A 19,727-nucleotide genomic window follows, 5' to 3' on the forward strand; every position below is an offset into this window, starting at 1 on the left:
CATTTTGTTGATGAAGGCAGACATTTGATGTCAAGAATGACGCTGCCATTACAACCCTAAGATGGCTAATGAGACCACGCAATTTGTGAACTGATACAATCTTTCCAATGTTCAACAGATGCGTGTTTATATATGGTCTTTATTTTGGAACGGTTAGTTTAATGCCCCATCTCTCATACTTGACTATGAATGAGTTAAAAATGGCTTGGAGCACTGCATATGCAAATCAAGCATCTGTGCACTGCATCTTGTATAACAGTTTGGACTTTTTTTGGTTCTGGGATGAAGCTGATGTAGATGGAGCAGTTTGCATTCATGCTATACATTATTTCCAGTGGGAAGCAATGCAATTTTGCATTGAGTTTGGAACAGTTAAATGGCCTGCATGAACTCCTGCACATTCGATTGGGCCTGTGAATGTCCTGGTTGTCAGAATTGTTGTCTGCATGCTATCAGATAGCATATACGGAATGGAAACTCATTTTTGATGACCACCAAATTGGGAGGATTCGCCACACTCCCTCTCCATTTGAGCCAAAGACGTTATATCAGATCAAAAAGGTCATGTCTTGTGGGTGTTATGCCCGGCATTTCCCTTGGTGCAGCTGGGCATTGGAGCTCCATTGCACCTCGTGATGTTTTGGGATCAGTTCTTCGTCCACGGAGTTAAGTTGTTTGATGGGTTTGAAAAAGTGGGGTCCATCTTTGAGATGGGGTTAAGAACAGTATCCTAGCTGAGGAGATTTTTTTAAATGCTCCTTCCAATGGATTATTGTGTCTGTTCTTGTTTCTTTGCTCCCAACTGAGTAAGCTTTGGTCTTCGTGCTGTTGATGGTCTTAATGTAGTTAAAGATTCTGCATGTGTCTTGGACGTCCTGCCACGTTTCCACCCATAATCTGTTCTTCAGGAAGTGAAGTGTTTGTGTACCTTGGACTTCACTGCCTGTAGTTCCAATCAAGAGCACTTTGTTTAATTTTAATTTGTTCCCAGATCACTTAGTTTTCACTGCACCAATCTTGTTTTCTTTCGGAGAAGCCAAGATTATTTGTTCAGTTATTAATTGTCGTGTATTTCAGCAACCTCTGGCTCAGCTCGAGCACAAACAGTAACCTGTGCTCATGACTGTACATAAGCTGCGGATAATGCCAAGGAGGATGCCTGAAAGGGCCAGACTAATCCTGCTTATCACTTTGTTGCATGATTGGAAAGAACTCGAGCCTTTGGAAAGGAAGGAGCTCGGAAAGTTAACTTCAGTGGAGCCATTGCTTTATCTTGGTGAATACTAAATCATATTCAACATCCACTTTTGCCAAAGGGACAAGCACAAGATCTTGTGGAAACACCCTCAATCTGTACACTGGCAGCTGCTAGATTTTTGCGATTATCTGAGTGAGGAATTGCATGGCCATCTGTACAATGGTTGTAGTCGATGACTGCTGGACTGACCATCATTTGGTTTGCTCTGTTATTCAGCAGAATAGTCACCACTAGAAAATCCGTGTGTAAAGGTCTCAAGGGGCTCTTAACACTTCACAGGCAGCATTGCAACTCCTACGCGACAAGAGATACATGTTAAGGGAATAATATTTAGTGCAAGGTGAAGCCAGCAAAGTCCAGCCAAGGAAAGTCCAAGGGACATAGAAACATAGAAATTAGGTGCAGGAGTAGGCCATTCGGCCCTTCGAGCCTGCACCGCCATTCAATATGATCATGGCTGATCATCCAACTCGGTATCCCGTACCTGCCTTCTCTCCATACCCTCTGATCCCCTTAGCCACAAGGGCCACATCTAACTCCCTCTTAAATATAGCCATCGGAGGGACATCGGAGGTAGATAGTAGTTCAGCACTGCTCTCTGGTTGTGGTAGGATGATCAGAGATACAAGATACCTGGTCAGCCTGAAGATTTATTGAGCGTGTGCCAACTTGTATGGCATGCTGAGAAACTGAAAATGCAATGAAACCTATTCTATATCACGTTGCTCAATGTTGCATCCTCTTCAACTGAGTAGTAAAAATGTTATATTGTTTTATTAAATCAGCTTACTGTTAAACCAGTCTTAAAATATTGCTGACAATATTTAGTACAATTAGCAACAGTTTGAATTATCGGAATACGTTACTTTATTTTAGGCATGAGTATTTAATTGTCGTATTTACTAAAATGAAGCTGAAATTCTTTCTTGTAGTAGTACAGCAACAGATTTGTATATGCGTAATATAATAAACAAACTAAAGATGAATAAATTGTTAAAAATAACAATATCGTGCAAAATAAGTGCTAAATATAGTGCAAAGTCCCAAGTGCTATCAAGATAGTTTGTTCAGTTTAGTTTATTGTCAAAAGCTTTTTGTTGCGCGCTAAACAGTCAGCAGAAAGACAATACATGATTACAATCAATCCATTTACAGTGTATAGATAGATACATGATAAGGGAATAATATTTAGTGCAAGGTGAAGCCAGCAAAGTCCAGTCAAGGAAAGTCCAAGGGACATCTGAGGTAGATAGTAGTTCAGCACTGCTCTCTGGTTGTGGTAGGATGATTCAGTTGCCTGATAACAGCTTGGAAGAAACTGTCCCTGAATCTGGTGGTGTGCGTTTTCACTATTTCACTTCAGGCTGACCAGGTATCTTGCATACCTTTTGCCTGATGGGAGAGAGGAGAAGAGGGTGCGACTCGTCCTTGATTATACTGTTGGCCTTGCCGAGGCAGCATGAGGTATAAATTGAATCAATAGAAGGGAGGTTGGTTTGTGCTGTGTTTCCACTTTGAAATTCGGGATATTCTGGTTGTCTACGGGTAATTTTAGGGAAATTAAATAATTTCGGGATATTTCCCGGTCCGGTAATGCTTCCCCAACTGCGCGTATGCGACTGCTGCCCCAATGGCAAATGACCTTTGACAAATCCCATGATTCCATGTGTTTTTCAGAATACCGAACTTGCTTATTCCCACATCATACTTACCAATCTCTAACTGAACCTCAAGCTCATCCACTTTATTTCTTATACTTCGCACATTCATATATAACACGTTTAATTTGGTATTCACCTCCCCTCTCACACCAGTTCCTATTTCACCTGACCTTACTCTCTTATCCCTTATTGAACTTTCCGTCCCATTAATTTGGGTGTCTTTCGTAACTTTTCCTGTACTCTCTTTCCCTTTAACTCCATTCTTATACTCCCAATTTGTCTACCCCTCCCCCCCGCTGTTTCGTTTAAACCCAGCCGTGTAACGCTAGCAAACCTGCCTGCCAGAATGTCGGTCCCATTCCAGTTAAGGTGTAACCCCGCCCTTTTGTGCAGGTCACCCCTACCCCAGAGGAGACCCCAGTGGTCTATAAATCTAAATCCCTGCTCCCTGCACCAGCCCCTCAGCCCCATATTCAGATACCCTATCTCCCTGTTCCTGCCCTCACCAGCATGTACTGGCAGCAATCCAGAGATAACCGCCTGAGAAGTCCTGCTTTTCAGCCTTCTTCCTAACTCTAAACTCGCGTTGTAGAACCTCCTTCCGCTTCTTTCTTCCTGACGTTGTTTGTGCCCACATGCACAACCACATCCAGCTGCTAACCTTCCCTCTCGAGGATGTTCTGAAGTCGGTCCGAGACATCTTGAACCTTGGCACCAGGGAGGCAACAGACCATCATCGAGTCTTGCCTGTCGCCACAGAATCTCCTGTCCGCACCTCGGACAATGGAGTCACCGGCTCAGCCCAATGCCGGTGGAGTTTCATCTTTAGGATTGGAGCCACCGATCTGTCCGCCGCTCGTACTGGAAGCGTCATCTGCCCCGTCAGGTCCCAAGACGGTGTACTTGTTTTCATACGGTACAGCCACTGGGGTCTCCTGCACTCCACTTTTACTCTTCTTTCTCATAGTCACCCACCTTAGCTCTTCCAGTATCCTTGGTGTGACAACCTCACTGTTGTCCTGTCCAGGAAACCCTGAGGTCATCTAACTGCTGCTCCAGTTCCCCAACACGTTGCTCCTGGACACATTTTCTGCAGGTGGTTGTCAGAAACTTTACCAAAACAGTTTTGAAAGTATCAAGTGTCAAAAAGTTGATCTATTTACATTTTTTTGTCGTAGCTCATTTATCATTGCATATCACTTGCATTTTCTGATTTGGCTATTCCTGGACCACTCCATAAACAAGCATAGCCAAAAGTAGCTGCACCTGCACATTTCCTTGCTTATCAATTAAACATTTTGTTGCTGTGCCAGTCTCGGCAATCTCCCTGAGCCTCCACTAAGCTTTTGACCATCCCTCTTAAGGTATTCTACATTGGTTTGATACTTGCTGATTTCTGTTTCTGCCTTTATGAACTGTCTGGGTCTATTTTTCTACAAATGTTGTTGGTTAAGGGCACTGGGACAAAGGGCCTAACCTGGCCATATATTTGGTATTGTGGATGAGACATGGCTGTGTTCTATGATTCTGGCACTTGGACTGATTTTTATGGTATTTGGTGTTTAGACCCAAGGTCAGTTCTAAAATTAACTCATTTGTTCAACAGGTTTGAAGTGACTATTTGACTGTAGCAGTGGTGAGTCATGCTATAATTGTACTGTGCTTTAAGACCGCATTTGATCTCTAACGAGATTATATATGCCTCTTGGAAATACTAATTTTTTTTTTCAGGGTTGAAGGCCTTTTTCCACACTCACTGGAGGTTTCATGAAGAACCTTGAGAGAAGAAAATGTTTTTTGGAACTGGAGTGTCTAACACTAGACAGGTTAACTATCATATGAGCAGGTGGATATTTAGAACTTCAGAGAAGTTTCTGTTACACAGATTTTCAGTGATGGAATCCGAAGATGTAGGGATCTGGCAACAAAGTGGAAAGATGATCAGCTGAGGCACATCCATTACCTTATTGTGGATCATGCTCAATAACCATTTCCTATTAAAAGTTTTTTTTTAAACTTATGGTTATTTATAGCTGGATGTTAACTGGATTGGAAAAATACATAGAAAAATAATGTCTGAATAGATTTCCAGGCCTTTTCAGGGGACAGTTAGAATTAGCTACATTGCGTGAATCCTGATCCTTGGCAGAGGCCAGACTACACAAGGGTAGCATATTTCCTTCCCTTAAGGATGTTGGTGAACTAGCTAGTTTTTGCTTATTTTCCCATCTTGGTCTTTTTAGAATTCCACATCCTTTAATTAAATTTAAATTCTTCAGCAGTTGTGGGACTTGAACAGGTCATAACTAAACTTTCTTAATGTTATGTACTTTGCCCTCAAAATCCGAGTTTATTGTTTCTAAAAGATGTCCGAAATTGGAATACAACTAAGTTTTACGTTGCCAAATAATATGTCGCCAGAGACATCCATTTTAAATATGGATGCCAATCTCCTGAAAGTACGTGTTATTTTTGATATGTTTTATTTCACCCTCACCTGATTTAGTTCTGATACTTAATTTAATTATATCAGCTGTTTTTAAAAAAATTAAATGCTGTGTATACTCAATGGGTCAGGCAGCATCTAGATTCTAGGGCGAGAAAAGTTAATGTTTTGACATGAAAATTTTGCATCAGACCTGGATATTTCCACAATTTTCTGTTAATCAGATTTCTAGCATCTACATTATTTTAGTTTTCATGTAAAAGTACTGTGATAAAATAGTAGAATGATACACCCTCAATTATTCATTCATTTAATTCTCTTAAATGTGACTATTGAAATTCAACACTCTCAAACTGCATTCAACTGAACAGGGTAAAGATTCAGCCATGATCTTTTGAAATTGTGGAGGAGGCACGTTGAATTATTTACTTTTAAGTCCATACGGAATCTGTAATCATAGCAGGCGTTGTCCTATAATTGTCTTTGGACCTTCCCCAGTTGCCTTAAACCTGCTGCTTGCCACTGGAAATTTTATCCTTATTTATTTTATTATAAGTGTTCATTTTTATTCATTTCAGTCAACTCTCCTGTTAATTTCTGAATACGTGGACCTCTTATTAACTGAAGTCCCTTATCTTGTGTATGCCTCTCATAAGTTTCTGTACTCTTTTCAAAGTCAGCATCTCGTGCAGTGTTCAGAACTAGACACAATGATTGGGCTTTTTAGTTTATATTTATAACTGATCACGGTATCGAAATAGCACTTGCTAAACTTACTGATGACGCAAGGAATAAGAAGCTTTGAATAGAACAGAAGTAGGATACAAAGTGATATGAATAAGTGAGCAGGCAAAGATCTGCCAAATGAAGAGAATGTGGCAAATATGAGTGTAAAATCCTAATATAAATATTACAATATAGATATTACAAGGAATACTATCCAATAGTCTGGAAAATCTGTTTCTCTGGAACCACAGAGTCCCAAGGTGCCGAATTATCAGAGTCTTATTATCAATGGTGAGAGATTGCAGAGCTCAAATTTAAAGGACCCTTGGTGTACTAGTGCATGAGTTGCAAAATTAGGTATTTGGGTGCAGTGTCATTGGGAAAGCTAATAGAATGTTGTTTATTGCTAGGGGAGAATTACAAAAATATGGAGGTTATGTTTCCATTAAATAAGACATTAGTGAGATGCATCTGAAGTACAGCGTAAAGAACAGGTCTCCTTTAGGAAAACTGGATTGGATGCAGTTCAGTGAAGGATTGAGACTAATAACGGATTGACTTGAGGAACGTTGGACAGCCTGGGATTGTATTCACTGGAGCTTGGAGTGGGAGAGGACTTCATTGAAACCAAATCCTGAGGTGTCTTAACAAGATGGATGTGGAGAGGATGATTTCTCTAGTGGGATACCTGGAACTAGGTGTTGCCCATTTAAGAAGCAAAGCAAAATAATGATCTTCCAATTAAATGTGGTTGAAAGAGAGCCTTTTAGTTCTTTCAAGGCAGAAGTAGATATTCTCAAGAAATGAATGGTGAGAGGTTACTGGAGATGTGAGAATGTGGAGTTACGGTTATAGTCGGGTGAACTTTGACCGTGCGGAATTGCTGAGGTGACCTAAATGGCCTGCTCTCCTCTTAATTGTGTGTGGCTGTAATAATGCAATTGTAGATTTCAATTACTAGAGGTCTGTAGCATAATCTGTGCATCAATTTTGAGCTTTCATTTTGTAATCTCCCACTATACATTAATGGTATAAATTGAATAAAAACTCTTCCAAATAATTGTCCACGTATTACATCACACTCCACAGCAACGTATTTATTCAATAGTTCATGTTCCTTTTAAGATGTGCCAACATTCTTAACATCTATGAGTGAAATAATTCAACAATTACTTTGCATGTATTCCCCAAAAACAGCAATGACCTGATAATCTGATTTAGTATTGGAGAAATAAGTGTTGGCCAAGACACCAACGATAACTCGCCTGGGCTATACTTTGAAACAGTCAGGTTGCTCACTATCTCACCACCAAGTCAGAAGAATGTAACAAGTAGAATGGATAAGGGAGAGCCAGTGGATGTGGAGTATCTGGACTTTCAAAAAGCCTTTGACAAGGTCCCACACAAGAGATTAGTGTGCAAAATTAGAGCATATGGTATTGGGGGTAGGGTATTGACATGGATAGAAAATTGGTTGGCAGACGGGAAGCAAAGAGTTGGAATGAATTCAGAATGGCAGGCAGTGACTAGTGGAGTGCAGCAAGGCTCGGTGCTGGGACCACAGTTTTTACAATATATACCAACGATTTGGACGAGGGCATTAAATGTGGCATCTCTAAGTTTGCGGATGACACAAAGATGGGTGGTAGTGTGAGCTGCGATGAGGATGCTATGAGGCTGCAGGGTGAATTGGATAGGTTGGGAAGATGCATGGAAGATGCAATATAATGTGGATTAATGTGAAGTTATCCATTTTGGTGACAAGAACCAAGAACAGGAAGGCAGATTATTATCTGAATGGTGTCAGATTAGAAAAAGGGGAGGTGCAATGACACCTGGGTGTGCTTGTACATCAGTCACTGAAAGTGAGCATGCAGGTACAGCAGGCAGTGAAGAAAGCTAATGACATGTTGGCCTTCATTGCGAGAGGATTTGTTCTTAGGAGCAAGGAGGTCCTTCTGCAGTTGCGCAGAGCCCTGGTGAGACTGCACCTGGAGTATTGTGTGCAATTTTGTTCTCCTAATTTGAGGAAGGACATTATTGCTATTGAGGTGGTGCAGCGTAGGCTCACCAGGTTAATTCCCGGGATGGTGGGACTGACATATGATGAAAGAATGGGTCGACTGGGCTTGTATTCACTGGAATTCAGAAGGATGAGAAGGGATCTTATAGAAACATATAAAATATAAAATGCAGGAATAATGTTCCCAATGTTGCTGGAACCCAGAACCAGGGGTCACAGTTTAAGAATAATGGGTAGGCCATTTGGGACTGAGATAAGGAAAATCCTTTTCACCCAGAGCATTGTGGATTTGTGGAATTATCTGCCACAGAAGGTAGTGGAGGCCAATTCACTGGATGTTTTCAAGAGAGAGTTAGATTTGGCTCTTGGGGTTAAAGGAATCAAGGGATATGGGGGAAAAAGCAGGAACGGGGTACTGATTTTAAATGATCAGCCATGATCATATTGAATGGCTCGAAGGGCCGAATGGCCTACTCCTGTACCTATTTTTAAATGATCTGTTTCTAATATGTTAGAACTAAGCCAAAGCTTGTAACTCTACAGCTCTGGTTATAAAACCTGAGAGTACAGCAATACCATTCTTGGCTCCATTATCAGTGATACTTGGAGTTCTTTGGACGGTAATAGTACAATCTTAAACGTAAATCCTAATTATAGTGACCTTTACTTTTTATAATTTACTGATGACTAAGTGTTGGAGGCAGTAATTAACTTATTTAAATTGGACAGATTAACCTTGATAGTTTTCTTCCCAACAGGTGGGCGTCATTGTTGCAATACCCTGGATAAGAGGTGTGGTTAAATATGGAACATGTGGTCAACACCAGTGCTGGCATTGTTCCACTACCTTTTGGCATTCCATTGTGTCCAAATGAAGCTTGGGTACTTTGGCATTTCCTGCGAAAGATGCTTGCAAAATCTTTGGGTTCCAAAGATATCCCAGCCCATGTCATTCTTGTGGATGTGAATGTTCTCGGAGCTGTCTCCTTACATTAGTTATTCATCACAACACATGGTAGGACTGCACAGCTTTGAAGCGATCCGTAAATTGTGGGATTGTATTGATCTCTCTTGGTGTGGTGGAATATAATTTGGTTGCAGCTGGCTTTGTAAATGCCCAAGATCTGTTTTGAGTCTATTACATTAGACACATTGATGGTGCCACACAACCCAATGGGTAATTTGAGTGCAAGGTCAAGGGGTTCTATTTCCTTACCATCTTTGCAACTGTCCAGTCCATCAAGGATATTGACCTCCACCATCGAAGTGATCTATACGAGGCGCTGCCTCAAAAAGGCTACCAACATCTTCAAGGACCTAAACCACCCTGGCCATGCTCTCATTTCACCCCTGCCACTGGGAAGAAGATATAGGAGTCTGAAAACTGTGACCTCCAGGCTCAGGAACAGCTTCTTCCCAACAACCATCAACCTATTAACCGATTATTTCCATCCTATAGCATTGTGGATTGCCTTTACCAGATGAACTGTAATGGCTCAAGAGCATGGTTCACCACCATCTCGACGGCCATTATGGAAGCTCAAAAATGCTGGCTATGCCAGCAATGCCCAAATGCTGAAAATAATTATATTTTAAAAAAAAATGTTTCCCTAAAACAACTTTTATGAATCTCTAACCCTCTCTTATTAATTTGATTTTGAAGCAGTGATTTGAGTGTTGATATCTTGTCTATTTACCTTTTTTTTTTAAAAAGATCCTTGATGAGATTGAGGAGCATGGTATTAGGATTTACCACCTCCCAGATGCCGAATCTGATGAAGATGAGGATTTTAAGGAGCAGACTCGAGTCCTTAAGGTACTTAAAAGCAGTAATTTTACAGATTATGCTGGATGGGTAATTATAGTCTTGGTTACTTTACATCTGATACCTTTTGGAAGCATTTAGATAACTTTCACTTGAAAATTATGTCTGCTGTCCACTCAAATAGATATAGCTCCTTCTTTGTTTTTTTTGGTTTAGTCTAGGTTAATCCTAGGCTGTTTAAGGCCAAATTGCATTATGCTGGTGTTACTTTATATTGGCACTGAAGTTACATGTTATAAATTCATAGTCAAGATAGATCAAACTATGAACCAAAGCAGTCTTTGCATTCTCCAGAGTTTTGAACTTTCAAATGAAATGGAAGTTATATATTTTTTCTTTTGGCCAAATATTTTCACAAGAGTCTTTGGCGCCTCCTTTTGTTCTATTCATTATTTGAGCTGTGTCATCTGCCATTGCTAGTTGGAAGTTTAGTTTAGTTTATTATAGTCAGGTGTACCGGGGTACAGTGCAAAGCTGGAATTGAGACTTGTACGTACTCTACTGTGATAATTAGGACTGGTGCATTTGATCTCTACTGCTTCCAAAGTCATCAAACAATGAAATAAAATAAGTGCTGGAAATACTCAGCACATTGGGCAGCATTTATGGAGAGATAAAATGTTTCATATCAATGAACCTTAATTAGGACTGATGAGAGGTTAGGTACTACCTACAGGAAGAGACTACATAATGATCTGAGAAATACAGGCATAATTGGAACACTGGATATGATGGGTAAATGGTCGATTGGTGGATTATCATTAAATTAATTGATGATGAAGCAGCAATATGCCAGTAAGGAAGATGAAATATTGTTCCTTGGAACAATATGGAAAGAATATGTTTTGGGCAGTAAAAAGAGAAGGTAAAAGGAGAGGTGGAAAATATACTGCAGTTGTATGGAAATTTACTGTGGGAAGGTGGTGGAGAAGGAAGAATGAATTGAAGCATCCTGGAGGAGTGGTGGTTGAAAAGGGGAGAGAAGTGAGGACTGGATAGGAGAAACCGAATGTCTGAGCGAGAGCTTTCCACGATCAATATCAAATTCTGCAACTTCAAGCAATTCTACATCAGAACTTGAGATTTGTGCCATAAGTCATCCATCCGTAATATTAGTTCCTTTTTTCTCAGTCCATTAGCTGATGGGCATGTCCCACAGCCCGTTATTTGCAATACATTACACCTTGTTGTATTATCGCAGATAATCACAGTACTGTATCACAGATGTGGGCAAAGTTTAATGAATCTTATGTGAAAGCAAAGACACTAGTTCATTATGTTTGCTGTATGTTTAGTCTTTGAGTAACTAATCTCAGTAGCTTGTGCAAAACACAAAATTCTGGAGAAACTGGGATCGGCAGCATCTGTGGAGGGATTGGACAGACAATATTTTGGAGCAGGACCCTTCGGACTGATAGGAGAAAGCTGAAAAAGAAATGGGGGTGAGACAAAGCCTGGCAAGTGATAGGTGGATGCAGGTGAGGGGAGTTTGTTTGGCAAATAGGCGGAGTAAGTGACAAAGGCCTGAGATGAAAAGGAGGCGAAACGGCAGAGAAGAGGAGTGAAATGTAAACCCACAAGTCATAACTTCTTTCCCCAATCCCTTTCTGGTTTCTGTAGAGAATCTCACCACCAGTCACATCTTCCCCTTCCACTTTCCATAGAGCCATCTTCAACATGATCCCACCGCCCTCTTCCCCTTCCACTCATATCCCTCCCTCTAGCTCTACATTTCACTACACTTCTTTCCTCATTTGACACCCTCCAACTCTAGGCTTTGCCATCACCCTCTGCCAACCGCCTCCTCACCTGTATCCACCGGTCACGTGCTAGGCTTTGTCCCATCCCCCTCTCCTTCCCTGTTTCTTCACCCACCCCACCCCCCTATGCTCCCATAATTCTGAAGGAGAGTCCTGAACTGAAATGCTGCTGAGTTCCTCCAGCTCTTTGTATTTTACTCAAGATTCCAGCATCTGCAGTTTTTTGTGTCTATTATACAAGGAACAGTTAATGTCTGGGTTAATACCTGATCTTCAAGATTTTCTCACTATAAGTTGCACATTTTTTTACATTATATGTCTAGTCCAAAGCTACACTTTTAATCTATATTTTGGAGGTGAAAGCTGTGGAAAGGTGTTTTTTTGGGGGGGGGTTTTGAGTCAGTCATTGACAGCAGCACTAATCTTGGACTGGTATATTGTGTTTTTGTGAATTTAGACCAGTATCCCTTTTGCTGTTGTGGGGTCAAATCAGTTGATTGAGGCAAAAGGTAAAAAAGTCCGAGGGCGTTTGTATCCATGGGGAGTGGTGGAAGTGGAGAATCCTGAGCACAATGACTTCCTGAAACTGAGAACCATGTTAATGTAAGTGTCTTGTTTGCATTCGCCATAAAAATATTGATCCGTACATCAAAATCAGATATTGAAAATGTAAACAGACTGCTATTAAATGCCAGTTTTAAATGTGTTCATATATTTCTGCCTAAAACTGAGAGATTTGCCCCTTAAGTGAATTTGATTGTTTGTGTGAAACATATTCCTATGTGTTATTGTATATGAGAGTAGCAATCAAGAAATAAAAGCAGGCCGTCTTGTAAAAAAAATATTATTCCATCTTTCTCTCTACTATAGTTAACCATCTGTGTTGTCTAAAGTGAAGTATTCAGCATTTGTCATTGTCATATAACATGACCATTATCATTGGTCATTATCATATAACATGTCCTGCAGCTTATCATACAGCACAGAAACAGGCCCCTAGGCACAACTTGCCTGACCAATATGCCCAATCTGTTAGTGCTGCCTGCCTTTAGCCCATATCCCTCCAAACATTTCCTGTCCAAATGTTTTTTAAATGTTGTTCTAGTACCTACCTCAACTAGCTTCTCTGGCAGCTTGTTCCATATACCCTGTGTGGAAAATGTTGCCCCTTGGCCTCCTATTACATTTTTCACCTTAAACTGATTTCCTCTCATACTTGATTCTTTAGCTCTGGGGGAAAAAAACTGTGCTATCTATTCCCCTCGTGATTTTGTACACCTCGCCAACGTCATGTACAATTGTAACATAGCATCCCAACTTATATATTCAATAAATACCCTGACTGATGAAAGCCAATGTACCAAAAGCTGGCTTGACCACCCCATTCTACCTGTGATGCCGCTTTCAGAGATCTATGTACCTGATCCCTCGGCTTTGTAACACTCTCAGAACCCTGCCATTTACATTGACTTCCCAAAAATGATACACCAAGCATTTATCTGCATTAAACTCCATTAACCATTCTTCAGCCCACTTGCCCAGCTGAAATGCTACACTTGTCGCTTTACCTCACCACTTGACTCCATCCAAGGACCCAAGCAGTCTTTCCAGGTGCGGCAGATGTTCATCTGCACCTCCTCCAACCTAATTTATTGCATCTGCTGCTCTAGGTGTCAGCTGCTCTACATCGGTGAGATCAAGCGTAGGCTTGGCGATCGATTCGCCCAACACCTCCGCTCAGTTCACAATAACCAACCTGATCTCCCGGTGGCTCAGCACATCAACTCCCCCTCCCATTCCAAATCTGACCTTTCTGTCCTGGGCCTCCTCCATGGCCAGAGTGAGGCTCACCGTAAATTGGAGGAGCAGCAGCTCATATTTTGCTTGGGTAGTTTATTCCCCAGCGGTATGAACATTGACTTCTCCAATTTTAGGTAGTCCCTGTTTTATCCTTCTTTCCCCTTCCTAGCTCTCCCACAGCCACTGTCTCTGCCTCTTCCTTTCTTCTGCTCGCCCCCCCCCCCCCCCCCCCACATCAGTCTGAAGAAGGGTCTTGACCCGAAACGTCGCCTATTTCCTTTGCTCCACAGATGCTGCCTCAGCCGCTGAGTTTCTTGAACATTTTTGTCTGCCCAGATGATAAGGTCTTTGTGTAATTTTTGATAACCATCTTTGTTATTTATGATACCACCCACTTTAGTATCATCTGCAAAATGACTAATCATGCCTTGTACATTCTCAGCCAAATCTAGATACGCATTAGCCATCAACCACCCATCTACACTCGTCCTATTTTATTTTCCACACGGTCCCATCAACTTCCCTAAGATTCTATCATTCGTCTACAGACTAGGAGCAATAAACAATGGCCAATTAACCTACCAACCTACATGTGATTGAGATGTCTGAAACCAGACCACCTGAAGGAGCACATGATCGCAGGAGGAATTCTAAATTCCACATGGACATCATTTGAGATCGGGATCAAAGCCGGCTTGCTGCAGCTTGAATAGTTGTGCCACTGTCCATCCTTGGTCTTGAATCTAAATATTTCTTCAGTCTGTGCCTCAAAACGACAAAAGGTGCATTTGCTTTATGCAGCTGCTAGCTTCAGCCTGGGTTATCTCAAAGCCTCATCATGGATTCAACAATTACTTGCAACTACTCAAAACTGGGGTTAAGGTGCGATATTAAAAGAAAATGTTGTTACAGGTCCTTGTAGTTGAACTCTAATGTAATTCTGTTTCTCCCATTTGGGATTTAGTAGATATATATTTAAATGTGGATTCAGATCCTTGGTACTGGTCAGTTTAAAAGGTGAGTTAACTTTTGTTTCACTAAAATATTGTATTAATTTTCTCACTTATCCTTGAATTGTCTAGAACACACATGCAGGATCTTCAGGAGGTGACCCAGGATCTTCACTATGAAAACTTCCGCTCCGAGCGTCTCAAGCAGGGCGGCAGGTTGTCCTCACATGGTTACATTCTCCCTCTGTCTCCTTCGTACGTACCTGTCATCTATCTCTTGGCCGTCTCACCCTCAGAAAACATTAACAGAAGCATCTGGTATGCCACAACCTGTCCCCAGTTTTTGAAGGGAGGGAATGCAGATAACGTGCAATACACTGATCCTGGAAGTCCTCTTCAATAAATCAATCAATAAATTCCTCACATTGGCCCAATTCATTCATGTAGAAGGATGTTTGGGCAGAAGCTATGATTATAATCTTTAATTGCAATATATCAATTTGGTATGGAGCAGTCCAGAATCGAGTAAATTTATCTGATCAGTAATGTAGCTCTGGAACAAAGACTGACACTATATTTTGAAAATATGCATCTGTCCCTCTTCACTGTGTTGTACCGAATTAGAAAACAGAACGCATTAGCCTCCTTGCAACATGAATTAAGTGTTTGCAAAATAAATACTGCGCTCTTGAAAGGTCAGGTAAGGAATGTGAAACGGGGTTGACATCTCAGGCTGGTAAACCTCCATTGGAATTTTAAGTTGTGATGAAAGGTAATCAATCTGAGGTGTTAACTCTTGTATTCTCCATTGTTGCTCCCTGACTTGCTAAATGTTCCTGGAAGTTTCTATTTGTATAGGCAGCTTACTAACACCCTGCCTTTGCCCCAGTATGGATAACTCAATATGACACCAAGTAATGAAGCAGAAAAATATGAATTAGGCAGATACTTGTAAAGCTACTTCAGTGGATGATAATCCTAATAGCCCATCCTCATTTAAAATGGAGGCTAATGCGTGGCTTGGAAGCTGTTGTTGGTCATGTGGAACTCTCTTTCATCATCATATTTGCCTCTATTGCACAACTCATGTAAAAAAAACATGATTGCATGTTGTATAGAGGACCATGGGGCTCCTCCTAACAGCAGTATTGAGGCCCATTAAATATGAATGCATGGACTTGAATTCCAACAAAAAATTAGATTTTAAAGAAATCACTTCCTGGGTGATTCTGGGAATTGGGAGGTTGTAGCACACATTGGTGAAAGGTTGTGGTATCCAGCTAAAAATTGGTGAAATCCTGAGGAGTTGGGAAGGGCCTTTCCTTTTTATTTGCTTCTTAATTTCTTTAAAGAAAATCTCTTGGGAGATGTGCCAGATTTGGGAACCAATCGGACAAATCTTCCGAGAGAATCTTAACCAATTCTATGTTTCATGAATTGGATCTTGCACCTCAACCCAGATTAAATCGATATAAATGTTTTAAATTCTTAATGTTATTTTCATATAATGTTTTAATGTTTATCCTTTCCCCATCTTGAGCAGCACAGTTCCTGAAGTGAAGGTTCTTTGATTTGGTAGGAATAATTTTGAAATTCCATTGAGCTCCAAGTATGTCCAAATTTGCTTTTTTTTTAAAATAAAAAAAGCACCTTTAGCTTATACAGAACACACTTGTAATACTTTGTTTCTAGGGACAGGCAAGAGGAACATTACAGCAAGTGTAATTACTGATCACATAAAAAATACTGCCATCGACCAAAAAACCATAGAGATATGTAGAAGAACCAGGGGTCCTTTGAGTGTATGACCATGGATCCTTGAAGATCTTGATGAGTTAGGAGGTTAAAAATGGTATACAACGTACTTTCCTTTATTTGCTGGCACTTGGACTATAACAGTCTTTGCTGGATCTATACAGTGGACTCATCTGCAATTTGAGTGTTATGTATAATTTTAATTGCACATTATATTAAAGGTGTGAGGGTAGGTGGAAAGAATGGGAAAGCAGAGGAGATTTGAGTGTGTTGTTGGTATTGGAAAATTTTGAGTGAAATTTGGATTGGCTTTGAACAGAAAAGGCTGAAGGGAAACGTAATGACCGGGTATAGAGTAAATAGGATGGGGAAAGGGGTGTTAGAAGAAGGGTCATGAACCAATGAAAGTAATTGCTCTTTGTACTGGAAGGATACAAAAAAAGATCTTTCTCCCAGAGGGTGGTGGTAGTCTGGAACTGTCTGTAGGGGTGGTTTAGGTTGTAAATAATCCACAAAGTTGTTGTGCTTCTAAATGGATACAATCCATTTTCAGCAGCAGCTCTTGTCCACTGGGAGGATGAGAATGAGGAAGGATCTGGTGGAGGTTTCCTGTGGCTGTAGTTAGCATGATTAATGTTTCCCCATTCTTGGCTTTGCCGCAATTGTCATACCAGAAGTTCCTGGGCATGTCCTCCACTTCCTAGTCATTAATATTGAGGTTGAGAATTTGTGACCAAATTTTCTCTTTGCTTTAATTTGGAACTTCATCGATATTATCTTCCTAGAGGCCTTGCTGTTTTTCAATGTCACCTGCTGCCCTTGATTTGTCATTCAGTCGGATGACACCAAGTTAGAGTTGGATAATTTGCTGTTGGGTGAAGTCAATGACAGTCACTATTGTTCTTCAAATTGCTTCTTCCAGCAGGCACTGACTGCTAAGTTTACCTCCATTCTTGTTTCTCAGTGGAGTGGGCCCTGTGGTGTTTAAGCCATGAATGGCTGACTGCACTGAAGAATTTGCATATGCCATGGTTATCAGCGAGTTGCTAGATATCCTATGATCTCCACCCATCATACACTGTAGCATATGAAGGAATGGGAAAAATAAGGTCCTGTATAAACCTGCCCCCAATGTAATATAACTCTCTGATAATAAAATCTCATGCTGGCTCTTGAAAACTTTCTGTACTTTCTGCATTTTCGAGAACCATTTCTGCAATGAAATTCATTATGGCTTTCAGTGCCATAATGAATCCAAGGGCCATCTGAGGAAAAAGTGTTTCAAAACCAAAATCTTCAATCTGGTACAAAGCTCGCCAACGAAGCTCTTGTATGCTTCTGAGACATGAACTAACAGACATGAAGCTATCGGTACCAAAGCATTGGAGAGAGAATTGATTCTGCAATAAACTCAATTTCCTTTTAACAGGATACGAAAACCAACCTTGGCATCCTCTCCCAGCCTAATATCCTCGCACCACACCCATAATTGCACTCAATGAGCTCTGATAGAGACTCCATGCTTTTTTGTGTACCTGACATCAGACCCTGCAACACACACCTGCTATTATAAGTTCTGTCACAGCAAGAAGAAGAGACTATTGAAGAATATTCTCCAAAAGCTTCCAGAAAAGCCAATTCCTGCTCCACAACCATTCAATGAAAATGCAGTATTCAGGGAAACTATTTGTCAGGAACATAGTGTAAATGCAGACGGACACCACTTCCCAAAGTTCTCTCTCGCTCCCTATCAGTCAAGTATCCCTGGCTCACCTGTGATTGAATTTGTTTCCCTCATTGATCTCATTAGTCATCTTAGAACCACAACTGAATTAAAAGTAAGTAATTGTCAATTCTGATGGTCTGCCTTCATAAGTCAAGGCAAAAAGTACTTGATGTATATTTGAAGAGCCATGACCTGCACTTAGTCCTTGGGCACGATGAATGTAAGATTACGTTAGATGGCTTTCTTCGCTGCAAAGGATGTGATTCTAGTGCACATCCGTAATATTTGTGATTTGGTGTGACATATCTTGTGATCACTTGCTAAAAGTCTGTTTCATACTGTGAAAAGAGAATTATCTCATACTAACTGCTCAGCCACTGTTTCACCCTTTCAATCTGATGTCATGTTGATTCTACAACAGGTTGTTGTTTTTTGGCAATTGGAAGCAGGCAAAGCTCATTTGTCAGTGTAGTCTGAAGATTTACAATGTTTTCCAATATTTTGGGGCATTTATGGGTCGCATTCCACCGGATCAGTTGTCAGGCATCTAATATGTATATGTGATTGGGCAGGTTAGATAAAAACCCATCAGTGGATAACTTGATATCAATATTCAGTATTAAGAAGCATAGCAACAGCCATTTAATTCAGTTTGCTTGTGTCTGGATTGGTGTTGACGACACCATAGCTGTCAATTCTAACTCAGTTTCCCTGCCCCTGTAGTTCAGTACTTTTAAATGTTGTGGATGGTTTAGTTTGTGGTCTAGTCCAGTTATAATATCACATTTAAGATTTTTGTTTACCCCACAATAACCCAAAAGGCACTGTGGTAATACTGCTGTGGACTGGCCTACAAGCCGTGTGCCCTTCAAACAAAGAAATAAAGCAGTGTGTTCTATTCGTGAATGTGCTTCCCCATGCTCAGAAGAAAGCTCCCCAGGGAAATGTAACTATACCCCAATCTAGTTTTGCTGTACCCATTGGATTATATAATGATTGAAACTTAATGTACTTTTATTAATTTGACTATGCAAATATCTAATGTTTAAATAATAGACATTAGCAAGGAATGATAAATAGTCTTATTGCGCTGGAAAAAGAAACAGTCTGACAGGATGGGATTCACGTTCTCACTATTTTCCTATACTCTTATGTTCACACTTTTTTTCATTTTCCTGCTTTAATGGTTATTAATTTGTTTTTCATTTTATTCAGGATTTGTGACTTGGTCATTCGATCAGTGCATTTGGAGTTGCAATAGAGAGCTGATTTGTGGGATATCTCCACATCACTATTTGAGCAGGATATTTCAGTAGATGATGTTTAAGAGACTGTGGGAGGTTTGTCCTAATGCCAGCAGAATTGAATTGGTTCTCTAATTCTGGTAATAACAACTAAATATTGTTCTAGTTAGCTTGTTGAAGATGCTGTCACCTGGTGCGAATATTGAAATGACTGCTGGCTTGTAAAGGTTAACATTGAATAACACAGAAAGGAGGCTCAATAATTCTCTAAAAGGGGCCATTGTGGGAACAGGTTTTGTGGAGTTCCACTTCTTATTGGCGAGTAGTAATTTGAGGATAAGTTTAAACTATCAGGACTAGGTAGTGATCCAGAGGAAGGAAGATGATATGAAATGTATCTGTGTTTAAAACTGTGCTGTTTCTCAGGAAAGGGGAAGAACCACCACAGGATAAGGACCAGATCCTTCTGGAAAAAGAAGCTGAGGTAGGTTTTTGCAACCCGGTAGAAAATGTAGTTTCCTCTTTGTATAAAACATCTATTTCTCTTTGTGTT

At 40.5% G+C, this 19,727-nt stretch overlaps 1 protein-coding gene across 5 annotated transcripts in view; it reads left to right on the plus strand.

The window, feature by feature from the left end:
- The window catches only part of septin2 (septin 2), a 54,752-nt gene that overhangs the window by 29,373 nt on the left and 5,652 nt on the right, over positions 1–19,727 (plus strand). For 4 of the 5 annotated variants that reach the window (XM_033031621.1, XM_033031620.1, XM_033031625.1 and 1 more), the window contains exons 8-11: positions 9,829–9,930; positions 12,157–12,302; positions 14,582–14,704; positions 19,601–19,658. In XM_033031621.1, coding sequence (XP_032887512.1) covers positions 9,829–9,930; positions 12,157–12,302; positions 14,582–14,704; positions 19,601–19,658 — 429 coding nt within the window. The remainder of the gene's footprint in view (positions 1–9,828; positions 9,931–12,156; positions 12,303–14,581; positions 14,705–19,600; positions 19,659–19,727) is intronic. The other variant, XM_033031622.1, reaches the window with a different exon arrangement.

Source organism: Amblyraja radiata, chromosome 13, assembly GCF_010909765.2.
Source record: "Amblyraja radiata isolate CabotCenter1 chromosome 13, sAmbRad1.1.pri, whole genome shotgun sequence".
NCBI classification, from domain to species: domain Eukaryota; kingdom Metazoa; phylum Chordata; class Chondrichthyes; order Rajiformes; family Rajidae; genus Amblyraja; species Amblyraja radiata.